Below are 18353 nucleotides of genomic sequence, written 5' to 3' on the forward strand. Positions count from 1 at the left end.
TCTCTTTGGAATCAAAGAATTACCACTGTCATCTGATCCCATGCCTGGGGAGAGGGTAGGAGAGGGTAAGAGTTCAGTTCCCCCTGGTTTGGGGATCAGCAGTTGTTCCCCAAAATTGTAGGAATTAACCCACTCCTCAAAAAAGAAGTTTATGACCCAAACCAATAATTCGCAGGCCCTCTCTTATTGGGAGATATTTATCTTTTAAGATTGTGACATCAAGTGTACCAAAGGAAGGGAAATGGATTACTGTTTTTAAAAATGAGTTATTACAAATACATACCTTCAAACCCCTATTCTCCAAAAAAGCCACTGGCTCTTTTACTGGAATGTTCTATCTCTCCTTTATTGCCCTACTTATAGGGGAGGTCCAGTTGATATAAGTGGAGATGAACTCAGACTTCACAGAATTGGTGTCACCAGCCTCAAACCACTTGAACTTCTCTAGTGGTTGGAACTTCAGAAGCCAGGAAATATATAACATAAAGTTTCAGGAACTGTTTAAATAACTGGGTCTAGTTCTCCTTGTGTTCCAAAGCTTGGAGACTCTGATATCAGTCTTGAGTCCAGATCATCAGGGCAGGAAACTGACGTGCTCTGCAGAAATCTCCAGCCTGTGCTATCTCTTCTCCAGATTTCAGCTCCTAGGGTGAGCAATTCTGAAGAGGTTCCTGATAAACTATTTAGTTTCCAGTGCAGTAGTTTCTTTAGAACTGTTCTTTGCAGTGTCTGACTATAGCATAAATGATTTTGCTTTAAGACAGTGCTGAGTAAAATAACTCATTTGGGCACTGTATTTTTTTTTCTCTGTAGGTATAGGTGGGATTAGCTGAACTAGCTGACATAACCTGTAGTCAAATACACTATCCTTCATACACGAAAAAAGTCATCTAATATGCTCATTTATTCGGCACATATTTATCAGGTCCCTACTACATATGTCAGGCATTGGGATACATCAGTGAGCCAAACAGGCAGAAATCTCTGCCCTCCATCCCAACTCAGTGTAGTCTTCCTTGAGATCAATAAAATATTTCAAAGAAGACAAGGAAGGATGGTGGCTATGAAAGATAGTTTTCCTTTAAATCACTGACCCATGCAGAAATGTAGTCCTATATCTTAGCCTCACAAGGACCAGAATCAAATATTATAAAAGTGATCAAGTGCTTTGTGTCCTCTGAGAAGAACAGTTCCCCAGGAGTTCTCTCCTTTCAAGAAACTGTTAGCAAATCAACACGTAACCCTCTTTTCTTGCCTATGTTTGATTGTATGTGAGTGTGGTAGTTGAATATTTTTGTAGGTTAAACCTGTAAGTGATGTAGAGTGTAAGTCTGTTGCCAAGTTGATATTTAGCAAACCAATCTTCCAATACCAAAGTTTTGCCATACTTGAGAAACAAACTTGTAATTAGATATCTTCATATATACAAATTACATGAAATATCAGTTACAATTACATGAGTTACGCTACCTGTGAAACAAGAATTTCCTAGGGCCGGCCTGGTGGCGCACTGGATAAGTGTGCCACTTGGGAAGCGCAGCGGCGCTCCCGCCCGAGGGTTCGGATCCCACATACAGACCGGTTCCCGCTCACTGGTTGAGCGAGGCGCGGGAGCAACACCGAGGGTTGCTGGTCCGGTACGGGGGCAACACTGAGGGTTGCGATCCGTTGCCGGACACGGAAAAAGACAAAAAAAAAAAAAAGAAAAAAGAAAAGAATTTCCTAGCATTTTCTGTCTTATTCTGTTAACTATGCAAGTCAAAATTGAAATAATTTTTATGCTTTTGCTTCCCTTTTTTCCTTTATAAAGGGTTTTCTTTCTTTTTTTTAGGAATTTATTTATTTTTTAATTGAAACATTGTTCATATTTATGGGGTATGGAGTTATATTTTAATACATGTATACATTGTGTAATGATGAAATCAGTGTAGTTAGCAAATTCATCATGACAAAAATGTTTCATTTCTTTGTGATGTAGAAAAGGTTTTCTAGAACAGACTCAATATATAATTTTGAATCTTTCTCTCTTAAAACGTAAGCCTAATGTGGACTTTTTCCGTCTGAATTCTTAAATCTTAATTCTGTGCGAACTTGACAGTTCTTTTAAATTTGGGAGTAGTGATGAATTTCAAACAAATAGAAAATGTCATTTTATTTTTGTATCAGGTCATTAGTCATAATCAGTTGTATGTTTTCCTATAGCATGCATGTACACTCATGAAAATATATATCAAAGTTATTGAACTTTCAGAATTTTCAGGTTAGAAATTAAACTTGTAATTATTTAAGTGACTGTATACTTTTCTGATTATAGCATCCTTCACCTTATTTTGATAGTTAGATCTGAAGGCCATCATAGGCATTATAATAGCCACTTAAAAAATTCATGATCTTTGGATTTCTGAAATGCTAGGGTCTTGTATATTAATATTTATTAAATTGGGTACAGCGAGACTAGCAGTAATGGAAAGCAGTTTATCATTAATTCTTAGAAACTTCCTAGGGATGAGTGTTTCTCACTTTTTAATACTATGATTATCTAGACTTGTACTGTCTAAACAGTAGCCACTAGTCACATGTGGCTACTTAAATATAATTTTAAATTAAATATAATTAAAAATTTAATACCTCACTTACATCAACCACATTTTTTTTTTTTTTTGTCTTTTTTTTCCGTGTCCGGCAACGGATCGCAACCCTCAGTGTTGCCCCCGTACCGGACCGGGGACTGGCAACGGATCGCAACCCTCGGTGTTGCCCCCGTACCGGACCGGGGACCAGCAACGGGATCGCAACCCTCGGTGTTGCCCCCGCGCCTCGCTCAGCCAGTGAGCGGGAACCGGTCTGTATGTGGGATCCGAACCCTCGGGCGGGAGCGCCGCCGCGCTTCCCAAGCGGCGCACTTATCCAGTGCGCCACCGGGCCGGCCCCATCAACCACATTTTAATGTCTAGTGGCTACCATGTTGGACAGGACAGATACAGAACATTTCCTTCATCACAGAAAGTTCTATTGGGCAATGCTATTCTAGCCACTTGAGGAATTTGACTTTTATTTCTCTTTCTAGGAAGAGAGACATCATGCAGAATATTGTACAGATTTTGGAATCAGTACAGTTGAAATGGGAACTGTTTCAGAGCTGGACAGACTTTTCAAGGCTCCATCTTTCCAATAAACTGGCCATTTTTGGAATTGGTTATAACACCCGTTGGAAAGAGGATATCCGTTACCATTATGCTGAGATCAGCTCCCAGGTGCCCCTTGGCAAGCGACTTCGGGAGTACTTCAACTCTGAGAAGCCTGAGGGGCGGATCATTATGACCCGAGTGCAGAAAATGAACTGGAAAAATGTTTACTACAAATTTTTAGAGATCACTATTAGTGAAGCTAGGTGCCTGGAGCTGCACATGGAAATTGACTGGATACCCATTGCCCACTCCAAACCAACTGGCGGGAACATTGTTCAATATTTATTGCCAGGAGGCATTCCTAAAAGCCCAGGCCTTTATGCCATTGGCTATGAAGAATGTATTGAGAGGCCGCTCTCACCTCACATGGAGCGACGTTCCCTGGACCCAGGAAAAGAGGGTCGGGTTGACCTGGAAACCCTTTCAGCACAAGCCTCATTGCAGGTGGAAATAGAACCCACCAGAATTATCTATTGCTACCTCGGGATTGCTGAGGTTAGGACTCTGCAGCAATGCTTATTTTTACACTTCCAAGCAAATACTAAAACCTTCAGCAAAGATTGGGTTGGTATTAATGGATTTTTGTCTCAGAACTGTATTGTGGATCCCGGAGTTTCCCCCAAATCCATCTATATCAAATTTGTAGAAGTAGAGAGGGATTTTCTTTCCGCTGGCTCTTTAGTTGAGTGCCTGGAAAAAGCCATTGGATACCCCTTAAAATTCAACAACTGAATGTCATCCTTCATAAGGATTTGGGCTCTTACTTTCCTCCTCTCTACTCAATTCCCGTTACCCAGACTGTCCCTCATCTGGATGCTGCCATCAGACTCTTCATGGAAGCTCTTTCCACAATTGGGCCAGTACAACTTCTAAGGAATCATAGTAGACTCTGGGCAGAAAAAACTGACCTCATGAAAAAATGCTCATTTTGAGCAAGCAAGATATACAGTGAACTTGCATGGTGGGTCAGCTGTTTCTTTTTTAAAAACAAAATGATTTTTAAATGGATTTTAGAGCCCTAATATAAACAAATGTAGGTACATTCCATATTGGACAAAACTTATACTTTGAGTTTCATATGAAATTGAAAAATTGTATTTTTTTCACAATGTTTCATTTTTACACATCTCTATGTCTCTATATAAGTATTATTTACAACCCTGAATAAATAAGCAATAGATAATGGCAAGTTAAATCTTCAGTCACAGTAAATAAGACTGTTTTTCGATATCACTCTTAGCTACTATTGTACATAGAGTTTCGTTTTTTTCACCAACCAAGTGTTTTGCTATTTCCAATCAGTGTTGCCTGCAAAGACCTTTGTTTCTGTGATGTACCAACTTTATGGTTGTGTTGCCATTTAAATTAAAAAAAAAAAAAATTAAAGTAATTCCTGGCCTCTTGGCGTACTAGTGGAGCTTTTTGTAGCAGAGTGTGGCTGCACTGGCAGTGGGGGCTGTCCTCTGACTTTACTGCTAAGAATGAAAAAAGCAAACAGAGCAGGGTATCTTTACTCTCTGTCACTCTTTATACCCATTGACCCATGTCATTATTACTTGTCAAAGTACCAAAGGTCATTGGATATCTCATTTTGTGTTTCTTTTTATTTTTTTTCCTTTATTTTTTTTCAATTTTATTTATATTTTTGTGGGATACAGTGTGTTGTTTCAGAACACACATATACTGCATAATGATTCACTTAGGGTAGACAGCATAGTTTTGTACCCATTAGTCCTTCCCCTTCTCCTTCCCCCATCCCCCTCTTGTATTTCTTTTTAAAAAAATGACTAGGATATTCCTTCTGACCCTAAGTCCATGAATTTGTTAGAGACTTTCATTCCTCATCTTTTATACTCAGTTATCAGGGACAGCTCTCTCAAGGGATCGCAGTTGGAAAATTGATGTCATCTTGCTGTCTCTAAAAAAGGAAAGTGAAGATCCAGTAGAAACATACAAAAATATTTTGTTTTTTAGAAGAAGTGATCATGAGAGGAAATTGAAAGGTATCAGTTTGTTAAGAAGGTAACTATCATATTTAGATCCTTCAGATATTTCTAATGGGTCAACTACTACTCCACTCAGAGGTTAGTACTCTTGGCTAAGAGTAGCTTGCTAGTTGAGTAGTCAAGGATCAGTTTGGTCTCATGGCAGGAACTTGTTAGATTGGTTATTTATCTTTAATGATTCCCCAACTTCTCTCGGGTGCTTTACTTAAGTGGGTTTCAAATCCAGGTAAGAGCTATAATTCTCCCCATTTTTCTATACTATTGAAGATAAAGTTGAATATTGATAAATATTGATGAATATTCCCACTCTGGAATAGTCTCAAATCAGTGATTCTGTCATTCTGATACCCCTTGGTTGGTTGATGCTTATTTTTCTGATGACTGGAGAGCTTATAATCAATGAGATAGCTTTATTTATAGTTTTTGAGTTTGGGTTTGTGGAGTTGGCTGTTTTCTGATGTGAGCTGATAAAAATGGGTGCTAGTTCAGGAAGAGTATAAATATCCTGTAACACCTGTTCTCCCTGGGCACAGCCTGTAGGCAGGGGCCTTAGGACATGCTCTCTTTTGGAATTTGTAATTATGGCCCTAAAGGTTGAGGCACCATTCATTATATTGTAGCAATAATCTCATAGTATTCAGTGCCAAGTGCCTTAGGAAAAAGCGTTAGTACCAGGAGTACTACATGGCATCTGCAGAACTTTGCCATTGACCAGTCCCAAAACTAACATTATGTTTTGTGCATTTTTGTTCCTCCTTCCTACTTCCAACTGCTGTTAGTTACTCAGCTGGGGTGGAACATTTTAGTGAGGCTGTTGTAGACCTACCTAACGTTACTGAGAAGGCGGCATTACTAAACCACTATGAGCAGCATGGAGAAGATGGCAAAGACTGGATCCACTGTGTGTTTTCAGGGTTTGGCTTACGATGGGGGTAGCTGAAGACAAAGTTGAGCATTGGGAAATGGAGGCTTGCAAGGAAAGCAGTTTGCTGATACTCGATATCCGGTCTCTTGGCCAGAACAGTCCAGAAAAGAAGACAAGTTGTCAGATAACTATGAGTATTGCTAAAAACAAGAAATGGACTGTTTAGACCTTAATAAAGCCTTATAACTGATTCAAGGGGGATGGAGACAGTAGAATCAAATTTCAGAATCAGTATTACCAAATACTTTGAAGATCTAAGATGAGGTGTGATTGGGATATTAATGACCTGCAAGTCTCTAACATGAAGCTATGAACTGAGCTCTTGCTCACATGTTTATGTAAGCAGTTCTCAGGTCATCCACAGATCATCTGTGCCAACATTCTCATTTCACACCAGGGTGGGGAGCAGTGTCCACTGTAAAATGCATCTTGGCAAAAGCTTGCAGGACGTAATGGAGCTGTTCTGTTAACTTCTACCACCTGACTGCCTTCGGGTCATAAGAAAGAAGTGGTTGGAATAGGAGACAGTGAGGAGAATTATTAGGTTAGGGTGAGGGCAGTGGAAGAGTCCTGCAGAGACTGCCCCTCTGTCACATGGAAACATTCAGTACTTACAAATCCTAGGTTGCGGCTTCACTTCCCGTGTGGCTAGTTATTTGACAACTTAATTCTGAAGGAAAAGTTAGCTACAGGGAGTGAATGTTGAGGCTGTACCTTATGCAGCACTTGATAGGGATGATAGCACTTGACAGCCTCTGTAACAGCTTCACTTCCCGTGTGGCTAGTTATTTGACAACTTAATTCTGAAGGAAAAGTTAGCTACAGGGAGTGAGTGTTGAGGCTGTACCTTATGCAGCACTTGATAGGGATGATAGCACTTGACAGCCTCTGTAATGAGATGCTTTGGGGCTCCAGGGTTACAACCCAAAGACTTTGTACTGCCTTTCTTGGAAGTAGTTATTTTGAGGGGATGACTTAACCCTGGTCTGGAAACAAAGGATAAGTGTTTATGAGAGGTGGTTTGCAATGTAGACAAGCCAAGAAAAATTTGAGGGTGATAGAATAGGAAAAACAAACCAACAACCCCTGACCTGGCCCCCTGCCCCCCCTGTCTGCTTGACAATTCCAAGTATGTAGGTCCCTGTGTGGTGGTGTAAGACTGGCAGTTATCTATTCCCATTGCCTTTGCTGCCACTGAGCTACCAAGTATTAGATTCCAGTGAATGCCCGAGCAGTACAGTGTTTGCATAGGCCTTTTTCAAACCCACTGCACAGCAGGTATTTGAAGAGGAGACAGGCGAATTACACTAGGAAGCAGCAGCTGCGAGGGTCTATGAGGGCACAGTATAGAAAAAGACCTTGTGCAGTCTGCAGGCACAAGGTCCAGACTCTGTTGGAGCAGAACTGTGTGGAGTAAGTGGAATCCAGCAGGCCTAGCTGCTTTTCTTCCCAGATAACTCTGCCCCCCAGAGTGGGCAGCGCCAGGAATTCGTTGTTATGCTTTCTGCCCTCAGTCACCTTTTCTTGGTGGCTGAGCTGTGCGGGGATGTTTGAAGCATCTCTAGCTGTTGGACAGAAAAGCCAGAACAGGAGCGTGCCCTTCTGAAAGTGAGTCGTGGCCGCCAGGGGGCGCAGAGGTGCCTTTTGACCGATGGCGGGGAGCGGGGTGACGGGGAGGGGGACGGTTAAATTAAATTCACCGCGAACAAGATGTAGGCCTGAGAATTAAAGGATCAGCGCGGGCCTGAGCCGTTCACTGCAGGCATGGGAGGCAGCGAAGATACGGGAGATAAAGAAGAAACGGAGGGACTTTGTCCTGTCTACCCTCCTGTCTACCCGCCCGCTCCTCCCCGGTCACCATAAGGCCTGTAAGCCGTTCCTCTCACGGGTCAGGAGCTGAGAACGGAACGCGTGTTGCCTCAGTTTCCCGTTCAGCTCCTAGAGCTAAGTTGCGCCAATCTTCCCTGCTCGGGGTATGAGGCACGAGGCCGGGGCAATCCTCGGGCCTGGTTTTTAGGGGGTCTTTGAGAACTCGCTGAGAGCCCCTCTCTTCGCCCACAGGTGGAGACTGTCCCGGCGTCCACCCGCCGGCGCTGGCGCGTCGCGGTGCCGCCCTGGGCCTCACGCGCGCCACGTGGGCGGTGCGGACGCAGCCGTAACCCGTCCCGCGGTGCCCCGGGGACCAAGCCCGCCCTCGGCTCTGGCCCCTGCCTGCTGTGGGGCCCCACACACTGCGGAGTCTCAGTGGCCTGGGGAAAGCGGGGCTACCCTGCTCTTCCTTCGGGAAGGCCCCCCTGGCGGGGCTGGGGACGCGGTACCCCCAAGCTTGGAGCCGGTTATTTGGGCCACCGCCCCGGGGCATTTAAGGAGTTAGGGGTGCGGGTGGCTCCTGGACTTAGGATAGTCCCCAAACCTCCTTCCGTCCCTAGTCACCCTTCTTACCCACACCGGCGGAGGGGGAGGGTACGGCGCAGAATGATAGTTCATGATCTTTCCCCCCCGCTGTCCCCTGGGCCGGCTCGTGCGGGCACCACGACTTACTTGACCCCACCCTGAGTCCTGACTCTGTAGAGGCCGCGGGATGCTGCCTTCGGAGCGCTAGTAGCGGGTCCCCCCCACCCCCCGCGGCGAGTCACCAGTGCGCCCCGCCCGCGAGGACGGCGACCTCTCCGCCCCCTCGAATGCCCCGCCTTCCTGTCGCTGTCGGTCCCCACCCCACCACCGGCACACGAGCGCAGAGACTTGGGCTGGAGCCGCCCTTGGTGTCAGTGGCCCGGCTCCGGCGCCCTCTCCGGCCGTGGCACCTGTCGGCCGGTGTGTCCCGGAGCTGGTGCCCCTGACTCCATCGGGGCCAGGGAGGGCCATGATTTCCCTGTACAGGCCTCAGGCGACCAACTTGCTGCGGTTTTTGTTCCTGGGGCTGAGTACCCTCGGTGAGTGAAACCTGGGACCAGGAGGCGAGTTGGGATGTGGGATGGGGGTAAATCCGACCCTGGGGGAGGACTTTGCGCACTGATGAGGAACGGTGTTGGATGGGACTCCCGCCTCGGACTCTTTCCCCCCCCCCCTCCATCATTCCCTCATCCCATGGCATCACTGTCTGGTGCTGACGTCTCTGCTCGCTATGGCGAGGACACCTTCCAGTTTGGGTGTGGTCTGTGGGGGTGGGGGCTAGGGCATCTCCAGGGAAGACAGAGATACCTCTGGGGTGAATTATCGGAATCATTCCTCCCCCTTAACCCCCCAACTCCCTACCCCACTCAGCAGAGCCAGATGAGCCGAGCCGCTAGATGAGACACTGGCTAAAGAGCTTAAGGACTTAAGTCCAGCCCCCTTCTGTCCCCCCACCCCACACACGAGCTCCCCGGGGGGATTCCCCTGGTCCCCAGGCTTGATACGCGCACTTTGTCGGTTCTCCAGCCCAGATCTTCCCTCTACTCCCTCCTCCTGCTTCCTGCCCTGGGAATCAAGGGAGGTGCCCCAAAAGCACGACCGTGAGGTCATTTGGGACACAGGAAATGGGGGAGGGGTTCAAATGCTAAGAGGAGTAGAATTGTGACCCCCTCCCCCCAAGAGGTCCACCACCCCTATTGGTTCCCAGAGCCAAAGGGACAAGGGAAATAGGGAGGAGTGTGGCTAAAAGTCAGAGAGGAAGGAAACTTCCTTGTAGCAAGTGTTTGGGGAGTGTTGAAGGCCTCCAGGGACACCCAGTTTCAGCAGGAGCTAGGGGTGGCTCAGTGCTACATCTGGGGAGAAAAGGACCCAGCAGGAACTTGCTGCCTCCTAGACTTTCTTGCTATCCCCCTTCAAGGATCCCGAATGGGGGTGAAGGGTGGGTTTGGGGATACCAGCTTTAACTCATTTCTCTCAGGTTGGAGGATGCCAGGGCAAGTTAGGCCTAGAAGAATGTAGAGTGAAATTCAACCACAGTGACTGGGACTGAGATGGGGACCTCCTAGCTCATGCCTGCGCCCCTTTAGCCTGGTCTGTGCCCCATGAAGCATGAGGCATGAGGTATTAGGGCCCCCAGGCAAAGAGGGTCTCAAGAGCAACTCCCAGCCACACCAAAGCTAGGACGGCTTCCTGCCCCTCTAGGCATGGTGGGCCTGATCCGGTATTTCAGCTTCTCAGCTTCTCAGCTTCACTTCCTCAACTTCAACCTCAGCTCCTCATTTTCTTCTGCCTTCTACCCCAACCCTCCTATCCCCCTTCCGCTGGGGGAGTTTCTGAAGCTAGGGAGGAAAATCCAAGTTTGCTGCCTGGGCATCATTTGCAGCTCATCTGCAACCCCTCCTTTTTCTATCCCTGTTCTGAGCCGCAGTTTGTTATACCGACGGCACAGATCCAAAGGTCCTATCGGGCCACCCCAGGGGTTGCCCAGCTCCCGCCGGCCACTCGAGGGTTAAATGGCGCTTGGGACCCTTGGCGCATCGGGCGGGCACCCGGCTCTGCGGGACCGGACTCGACCAGGCCCTCGTGCTGGGCGCGCTCCTCCGCGGCTCTGCGCGGCTGCCCCTGGGGCGTGAGAAGCCCGCGGGGGGAGTTTCTCAGAGAAAGAGGGAGACTAAAAATAGTAGCCCTGTGGAGCGGGCCCGTTTCGCTCTCTTTCGGCCCTTGCCTGCTCCCTCACTCTGTGCTCGGATTGGGCCGGGACGGCCCCTTTCTTGGGCTTCTCCTTTGACCTTCACTCAGACCCAACCTCTCACCCCTCTTTTCTCTCCCAGCCGCACCGTGGACCCTGGGAGCGCAAAGGGCGGACCAGCTGGGGGGCTTCCACCCAGCAGTCACCCAGGACAGAGGGCGGGGAAGCCTCAGTCCCGCTTCTCCTCGCTTCTGACTCAGGACCTGGGACAGGCAGCATTTGCCCAGACCCCAGTGTGTCCATCACTATCCATTTTAACCCCTCTCTAACCTTCCGCAAACTGCTGTTATAACGCGGGACCTGAGGGAGGTCGCTGGGGGCTCCCCTGGCGACGGAAGCTCGCGCCCCTGTCCGGACCCAGGCAGTATCCTGGGGGGGATCGTTTCTGGCCCCTCGGTTGTGCTGCGGGAAGGTCGGGCAAGAGCCGGCACCGCCCGCAGGCCTCGGACCGGCGGGCCAGGTCCCCAGGGGGCATCGAGCTCCTTGAGGCGGGGGCTGTTTTCGCAGGTAGAGCCTCCGGTCTAGCGCGGCTTCCCCTCTCCCCCCTCCCCCGCCCCGCTCCTTCATTGTCCTCGGCCTTATCACCGGGTACAAGTTTCCTGCCCAGCCCGCAGGGACCCGCCAGGAAATGGGAAGGGGGGGTGCAGAGAATGCCGAGGAATAAGGGTGGGGGGTTCTGTAAAGACGCGCAGCCGGGAAGCAGTGGGGGAGGCGCGCATCCTGGCCGGATGGCTCGCGGACCCTTGGAGGCCTTCAGCCCGGCTCTAGGAGCACGGGGAACTGGGCCTGTCTGCCCGCGTGTTGGCCGCCTGCTCACCACGCGGAGGTGGCGTCTCATGCTCCGCTGTGGAGTGCCGAGGCCGGGCAAGAGCAGGGCCCAGGACTGGGGCGCCCGCATCCTCGGGCGCGGCTGTGCACAAGCCCCAGAGCTTAGCGAACTCGGCTGCTCCCTTGACACTCGGAAGGGCAGAAAACGAGTGTTCCTGGATGCCATGGTGCAAGCGACAGCCCCTCCTTGAAGCCAACGCTCCAGTCCACCTCCTGAACCCGGGCACACAGAGGGGAAGCTTGTACTTGTCAGGGGACTGTCATTCACCCTGCCCCGTAAAAGCCTGCGACCCTAGAGAATCCGCCCAAGTCACCCAGACCCACAAGGGCTCTTGAGAGCTTTCTGGTTCTCAACCCTTCGCTTTCCTAGGGAAGGCTGCGCTTTGGGACTGGGTAGGAGGGGGTGGTAGGGGACACCGCGGTCACTGGGCCAGGCTTGGGCGCTGGGCCTCTCCGGTCTCTCCCGCTCGGGCGGTTTAGAGCAGCGGCGGAGTTAATCGGTAACTGGGCGGCCTCCCATCCCCCTCCGCCCATCGAGTTGAAAACACGGGAGCAAGGAATCCTGATGGCCCTGACCAGTGTCGCTACTCTCCCTTGGCTCCCGCCCGGGGAAATTGGGGGAGCAAGTGGGCTACGTGGGATGTAGAACAAAAGCAGATCTTCCCTCCCTCGTGAACTCTTCCTCTCCTCGCAGAAAATCTACCCCCTCTTCTTGGTGCTCAGAAGTCTGCGCCTCTGGATACGAATAAATGCATAGAAATGTGTTCCCACCCCCCGCTACAAACCTACGGGCTGGGGGTGGGGAGCATAAGCTCTGATGCCATTGCAATCAGGACACTGGGTCAGCGGTCCGCGGACCGAGCAGGGGGCCGGCCCTCTGTGCTCACGCCCCCCGCCCTTGCCTCCAGCATTGCCCTCGCGGGCCCAGGTGGAGATGCATGTGCCCGCCGGCCTCGCCAGGTTGCAGGCGGTAGAGGGAGAGGAAGTGGTGCTGCCGGTGTGGTACACCCTGGCTGGGGAGGTGTCTTCGTCCCAGCCGTGGGAGTTGCCCATCGTGATGTGGTTCTTGGAACAAGAAGGGAAGGATCTGAACCAGGTGAGGAATTCAGAAAGCATCGCAGACAGTGGCAAGCTGCGCCCAGCGGGGGGCGTAGGGAACGCCCGCGACGGTGGGAGGAGTGGCCGGGGAATGGGAATTCTCTTTTCCCCAACTTTCCCTAGAAATTCAGCACACAAAACACTGCCAAAGCGGAGAGACATTTTATCTTGCTATTGGGGATGGAGGGGAGGGATAGGGTCGGAATTGAGGGAAGGCTTAGGGCAAGTGACACACAACTTTTAAAAGCTGAGCAAGTTTCTGTCTTCACATTCTCTGTGCTTTGGACACTGTCGAGTCACAGTCCAGTTCTCTTCCCAAATGATCATCTGTCCCCCTGCCCCTATATGCCACCTTCAGAGGCAAAGGGCTGTCTCCTCCCACAACCTGCCACCTAACCTCGTCATAACACCAGACTTACACTCAGAGACAGATTTACCCAAAAGCGAATGAAACTATTTCCAGAGCCTCTCACTTGCAGGGACTCCTTCTAAGGTACTGGAAAGTGTATTCAAGGAGATCATTTGTTCTTGTTCTAAAAAAAAGATATTTTTGTCTTTTTCTTGAAGATGCCCCCACCCCCCAACTGTCTAAGTTTCATGCCTCACAAAACCTGGATCTACCCCTGCAATCTAAGTTTCTTTCATACATACCCCCTATTCACACTATCCCTCTTGCCCCTCTTATGCCACCTTTCTAAAAGCAAGACGGAGATGAAGAGACAATGTATGAGGGAACAAGAACTGCTCTGGTGAAGAGGTCACAGGGGTGGGTGAGAGGGTGGCTGGGGAGACAGGGGTAATTGGGAGCTGGTACAGGTAGAAGGATGGGTGCAGGTGAGGGGCATTTGAGAACACAGTTTGCGGAAGGGGACTGGCTGAGCCTGTGAGCCCGGGGCATGTGTGTAATAATAACAATAACGGACAGGTGTTTTGCCCCACACCAGGTGTTGGCCTACATCAATGGGGTCACATCAAGCAAATCTGGAGCATCCCTGCTGTACCCCATGCCTTCCCGGAATGTGTCCCTGTTGCTGCAGGGCCTCCAAGAGAAAGATTCTGGCTCCTACAAGTGTTCTGTGAATGTGCAAGATGGTCAAGGAATACCTAGAGGCCACAACAGCAAAACTTTAGAACTCAATGTGCTGGGTGAGTGAGAAGCGTGAACTTCCGGATCCCTCCCCACGGCCCTGCACCCCGGGGGGTCAGGCAGGTCTCTCTCCCAAATGGCTGAGTGTAAGGGTTGGAAGAAGGGCTAGTGGAATGGCAAAAGGGTGTGGGGAGGGGGAGAAATCTGTGGGTCCCTCAGGTGTGGGTTTTAATCTGTTTCCCTTCCCCAGTTCCTCCAGCTCCTCCATCCTGCCATCTCCTGGGTGTGCCCCGTGTGGGGACCAACGTGACCCTGAGCTGCCAGTCCCCAAGGAGTAAGCCTCCTGCCCAATACCAGTGGGAGAAGCTGTCCCCATCCCCTCAGGTTTTCTTTGCACCATTTTTAGGTGAGGGAACTTCTGGAAACAACTGAGGCTGTGGCCAGGGATGGGGAAAGATGAGAGGTACCACAGGGACTGGGGTGAAAAGGGGAGGTAATGTTGAAAAGTACTGGGGAGGAGGATGAGGATGATGGGGGGAGGGTGGAGAAAGATGGCCTCCCAGGTGCAGGCACTGCGGTAGGTGCTTTCACGTGCTGTGTAACTGTTGTTAAAGAGGCTCGGAAGCCAGATTGTCGGTGTTCCAACTCCAGCTCTGCCACTCACTAGCTGTGTGATTCTGTGCCTCCATTCCCTCATTTGTAAAATGGCGATATCAGTAGCCCTGATTTGAACACACTAGCTATGAAAAGTATTTGGGGAACAATTGGAACATTTTTATTATGGAGTATTAGATGATTTTTGAGAATTATTATTAATTTCTTAGGCATGGCAATGGTATTGTGCTCATGTGGGACAATGTCCTTATTTTTTGAAGATTCATGCTGAAGTATTTACTTTAAAATGCCTTAAAAAAAGAGAGAGAAATGAAATGAATATGGCAAAATATTAACAACTGTTGGACCTAGGTGGTGGCTATATGGATTTTCATTTTGCCCCTCTTTTGACTTTTCATTTGCCCATTTTTATAATAAAAGCTATTTATTTTTTAAAATAGTGCTTATCTCATAGGTTGGTTGTGAAATTTTGGTGACTTACTACATGTAAAGAATTTAGAGCAGACTTTGGCATAGATTAAGGAGCCAATGAACATTAACTGTTATAATGATAAGCCCATATAATCCTTTCAACACCGTTAGATAGGTCACATTGCCCCATTTTACAGATGAAGAAATGGAGACCCAAGGATATCGAGTAACTTGCTTAAAGTCATGTGGCCTATTCTGGATCTTGGGTTTTCTAGTTTCTAGCCTAGTTCTTTCTCTACTCATCACAGTGTCTTTCAGAAATAAAAATAAAAATGGGGTTTTGGTTTTTCTGTGCATCACTTCCTCGTTCACCTCCTTTCAGACCTGAGGAGTGGAAGTGGAGAGGGGTATTAAGCTAGCCAGTCTGTAGCTAGGACTGAGCCCAGCATGCTGGCTGTCACATCTTTCCCCTCCATCAAGGAACAGACAAGCTGTGACTCCCAGAGAGTCAAAGAGGACATTCCAGAGGCAGGGCAGGATTTTTTTTTTTTCTTAGTGGAAAAGGGGGTCTGTGGTCTGATGACTAAATTGTGTCCATAGATGCCATCCGTGGGTCTTTACGCCTCACCAACCTCTCCAGTTCCACGTCTGGGCTCTATGTCTGCAGGGCCCACAATGAGGTGGGCAGTGCCCAGTGCAATGTGACCCTGGAAGTGAGCACAGGTCAGTGAGGGGTAAGTGTGGTTACGAGAAGAGTGGTCAATGGTGAGGGTGGGCATGCAAGAGGGGAGGAAGCTTGTCTGCTGAGGCCTCTAATTGTAGTTGTAACAGGACAGGGAGCTTGCCCTGGTCGAATGTGTCAGTGACTGGTCATTTGCTGCTTGACGGCCACCTCTCTTCTTCACAGGGAAAATGAGAGAATATGTATGGTGGCAGGGGGTAGTGGGATTGGAGAGGGGTGGCGAACAGCTGGGTGTCCCCCTCTGACACCAAGCCTTTTCTAGAGCCTGGGGCTGCAGTGGTTGCTGGAGCTGTTGTGGGTACCCTGGTTGGATTGGGGCTGCTGGCTGGGCTGGTCCTCTTGTACCAACGCCGGGGCAAGGCTATGGAGGAGCCAGCCAATGACATCAAGTAAGTGTCCCTGGTCTCCACTATGATGGGGGCTCTGCTAGCTTCCCTCACAGAGCCTGGGAATTTCGGCAGCTCTTATCTAATGGAATGGTGGCCAGTAGCTGAAACATTCCTGTGGGCAGATTTTAATGGAGAGAAAGAGGAGGGGTGTGTGTGGGGGGGAGGAGACCTGAGACAAAACGTGTAGAAACTCTCCTCTCCTTCTCCTGCTTCTGATCATTCCTGTGGGCAGATTTTAATGGAGAGAAAGAGGAGGGGTGTGTGGGGGGGGGAGGAGACCTGAGACAAAACGTGTAGAAACTCTCCTCTCCTTCTCCTGCTTCTGATCTCTTGTTACTTCTTTGATGACTAGGGAGGATGCCATTGCTCCCCGGACCCTGCCGTGGCCTAAGGGCTCAGACACAATCTCCAAGAATGGGACCCTTTCTTCTGTCACCTCAGCACGAGCCCTCCAGCCACCCCATGGCCCTCCCAGGTCTGGTGCATTGACCCCCATGCCTAGTCTCTCTAGCCAGGCCCAGCCCTCACCAACAGTGCCCAGGACAGGTGGGGCCCATCCTCAGCCAATATCCACCTGTCCTGGTGGGGTTTCTTCCTGTGCTCTGAGCCGCATGGGTGCTGTGCCTGTGATGTTGCCAGCCCAGAGTCAGGCTGGATCTCTTGTGTGAGGGCCCAGCCATTCCCTGGCTAAACCACCTAGTGTCTCTCCTTCCTGTAGGGGTCACCCCTAGCCCAGAGGCCTGAGTCTTGGGAGGGTAGCCCTGCTCCAGACCTCCAGTCCTCTGCCCCACCTTTATTGTGGGAAGCTGAGTCTCAGTAAGACTCAAATGTCCAGGAGGTAGAAGGAGAAGAGAAAGGGGACCTGGGATTGGGAGGAGTCTCTACCCCCTCTCCTGCTCCTCCCTGTGAAGCCAGCTGAATCTGCTGAGATTGGCTCCCCACCAAGGGCCCTGGAGAAAACTGCCAGGCAATGAGTCCCTCAGGCCCCTTTGATCTGTACCCCACCCCTATCTAATGCCATCCTTTGTTCCCACTCCATCTGTCTACATTAATATAACCTGTCCTGCTGGCTTGGTTGAGTTTTGTTGGGGCAGGAGATAGGGAAGATATTTTAAAAACTGACTTGAAATGTGTGTTTTTATTTTGCTTTATTTCAATAAAGATACATTGTGCTTGTATGGAATAAGAATCAAATTGCCTTTTCAAACCAGAAATTCCAAGAAGTTGAGTTTCAGGATGATGCAAAATAGACCCCTACCCCTACCCAGGCTGTATACCCAGGAGGGCTTCTCAGAGCTTACTGGCTCAGGATAGCTCTTCTAGAGTCTTTAGAAAGGTCATTTGCTGTCATGTGGAGATGGGTAGGTACCAGGATCCTGAGGCTAAGGATACCCGAACCCTCTCTGAGAAGCGAGGGGGTGAAACAGGTGCACTTCCTGCTGAGCAGAGTACTCAGGGCTTTGGGGTACATGCACCTCACCTCCGCTTCCCCTCAGGGCAGGGGAGAGGAACCTGACTTGTGCTTCCCTCTCCCTGACGACTGAATCCTTCACAAACACACCTCCTGCCCATCCGGCAGCAGGGCAGCAGCGATCCCCCTTGTTACTGAGGGAGAGCTGGGCGTGGGATGTGGTGCAGGTCTATGTCCGAATTCTGCCATGCCTTTTCCTACCAAAGGTACGGTCTCTTCTATGTCTCAGCTTCTCTGCCCATAAAATGGGGTGGCTCTGGGAATGGGGACACGGTTGTAATTTCTATGGAAACTTCCACCTCAGCAAGTGATGAAAAAAAGAGGGGCTTGGAAGAGGGGCTCTAAAGGGGCTAGAAAAGGTCGGCGGCCTGGGGCTCTTGCTCACTGTGTGAAGCCAAGGAGTGGTGGTGTCCTTTGCCAGCTCTCAGGCTGTCAGAATGCGTCCCTCTTCCTACACAGCCACTCTTTTCCTCCAGAGCCCCAGTTCCTAACCCTTTCCCTCACGATGCCCACCCCAAGGCCAGCCCTTTACCCAGGTCTGACAGCTTCAGAAATTGGGGAGGAAGAGGAAGGCAGAGGGTGCGAGGCTAGAATCACACCAGAATTGGGCCTGGAGGAGGAGGGGCATTTCCTTACCTGAGGGTGCCGGCCTCTCGCCTTGTTTGCTCTGAGATAGCCAGTCTCACTCCTGCCCAGCACCGGGCAGCTGCCCGCCGGGCGCTCCCTTCCCTCCCAGACACCCACTGCGACCGACAGACGGCAGCCATGGCCGGGCTCCCGGGGCCTTTCTTCTGCCGGGCCCTGCTGGGCTTCGTGTGCCTGAGTGGTGAGGAGGGGCCGGCGGGCCACGGCGAGGGCTGGGCTGGGGGGCCGGGGCGAGGCCGGGGCGGGGGTTGGGCTGGGGGGCCGGGGCGAGGCCGGGGCGGGGGCGTCGAAGGCCGGGAGGGCGGC

The 18353-nt window shown here is 50.1% G+C and overlaps 3 protein-coding genes across 3 annotated transcripts in view; all 3 read left to right on the forward strand.

The window, feature by feature from the left end:
• Nucleotides 1-4593, forward strand: part of MSANTD2 (Myb/SANT-like DNA-binding domain containing 2) — a 31823-nt gene extending 27230 nt beyond the window's left edge. The window contains exon 5 of the mRNA XM_008577333.1: nt 3068-4593. Within this exon, the coding sequence (XP_008575555.1) occupies nt 3068-3920 (853 nt within the window). The 3' untranslated portion in view covers nt 3921-4593. The remainder of the gene's footprint in view (nt 1-3067) is intronic.
• A 4310-nt stretch (nt 4594-8903) lies between these two features.
• ESAM (endothelial cell adhesion molecule) lies at nt 8904-17114 on the forward strand. Its single transcript, XM_008577335.1, has 7 exons — nt 8904-9052; nt 12498-12685; nt 13632-13833; nt 14025-14180; nt 15401-15523; nt 15805-15931; nt 16284-17114. The coding sequence occupies exons 1-7, from the start codon at nt 8983-8985 to the stop codon at nt 16597-16599; spliced, it is 1182 nt and encodes a 393-aa protein (XP_008575557.1). The 5' UTR covers nt 8904-8982; the 3' UTR covers nt 16600-17114.
• A 598-nt stretch (nt 17115-17712) lies between these two features.
• The window catches only part of VSIG2 (V-set and immunoglobulin domain containing 2), a 5657-nt gene continuing 5016 nt past the window's right edge, over nt 17713-18353 (forward strand). Inside the window, exon 1 of the mRNA XM_008577334.1 lies at nt 17713-18228. Coding sequence (XP_008575556.1) covers nt 18168-18228 — 61 coding nt within the window. The 5' untranslated portion in view covers nt 17713-18167. The remainder of the gene's footprint in view (nt 18229-18353) is intronic.

Source organism: Galeopterus variegatus, unplaced genomic scaffold (genome assembly GCF_000696425.1).
Source record: "Galeopterus variegatus unplaced genomic scaffold, G_variegatus-3.0.2 Scaffold1495, whole genome shotgun sequence".
NCBI classification, from domain to species: Eukaryota; Metazoa; Chordata; class Mammalia; order Dermoptera; family Cynocephalidae; genus Galeopterus; species Galeopterus variegatus.

Coding starts and splice junctions, on each gene's coding strand:
- ESAM (XM_008577335.1), top strand. CDS start 8,983: ATGATTTCCCTGTACAGGCCTCAGGCGACCAACTTGCTGCGGTTTTTG. Junction 12,686..13,631: donor AAGGGAAGGATCTGAACCAG/GTGAGGAATTCA, acceptor GCCCCACACCAG/GTGTTGGCCTACATCAATGG. Junction 15,932..16,283: donor GAGCCAGCCAATGACATCAA/GTAAGTGTCCCT, acceptor TTTGATGACTAG/GGAGGATGCCATTGCTCCCC.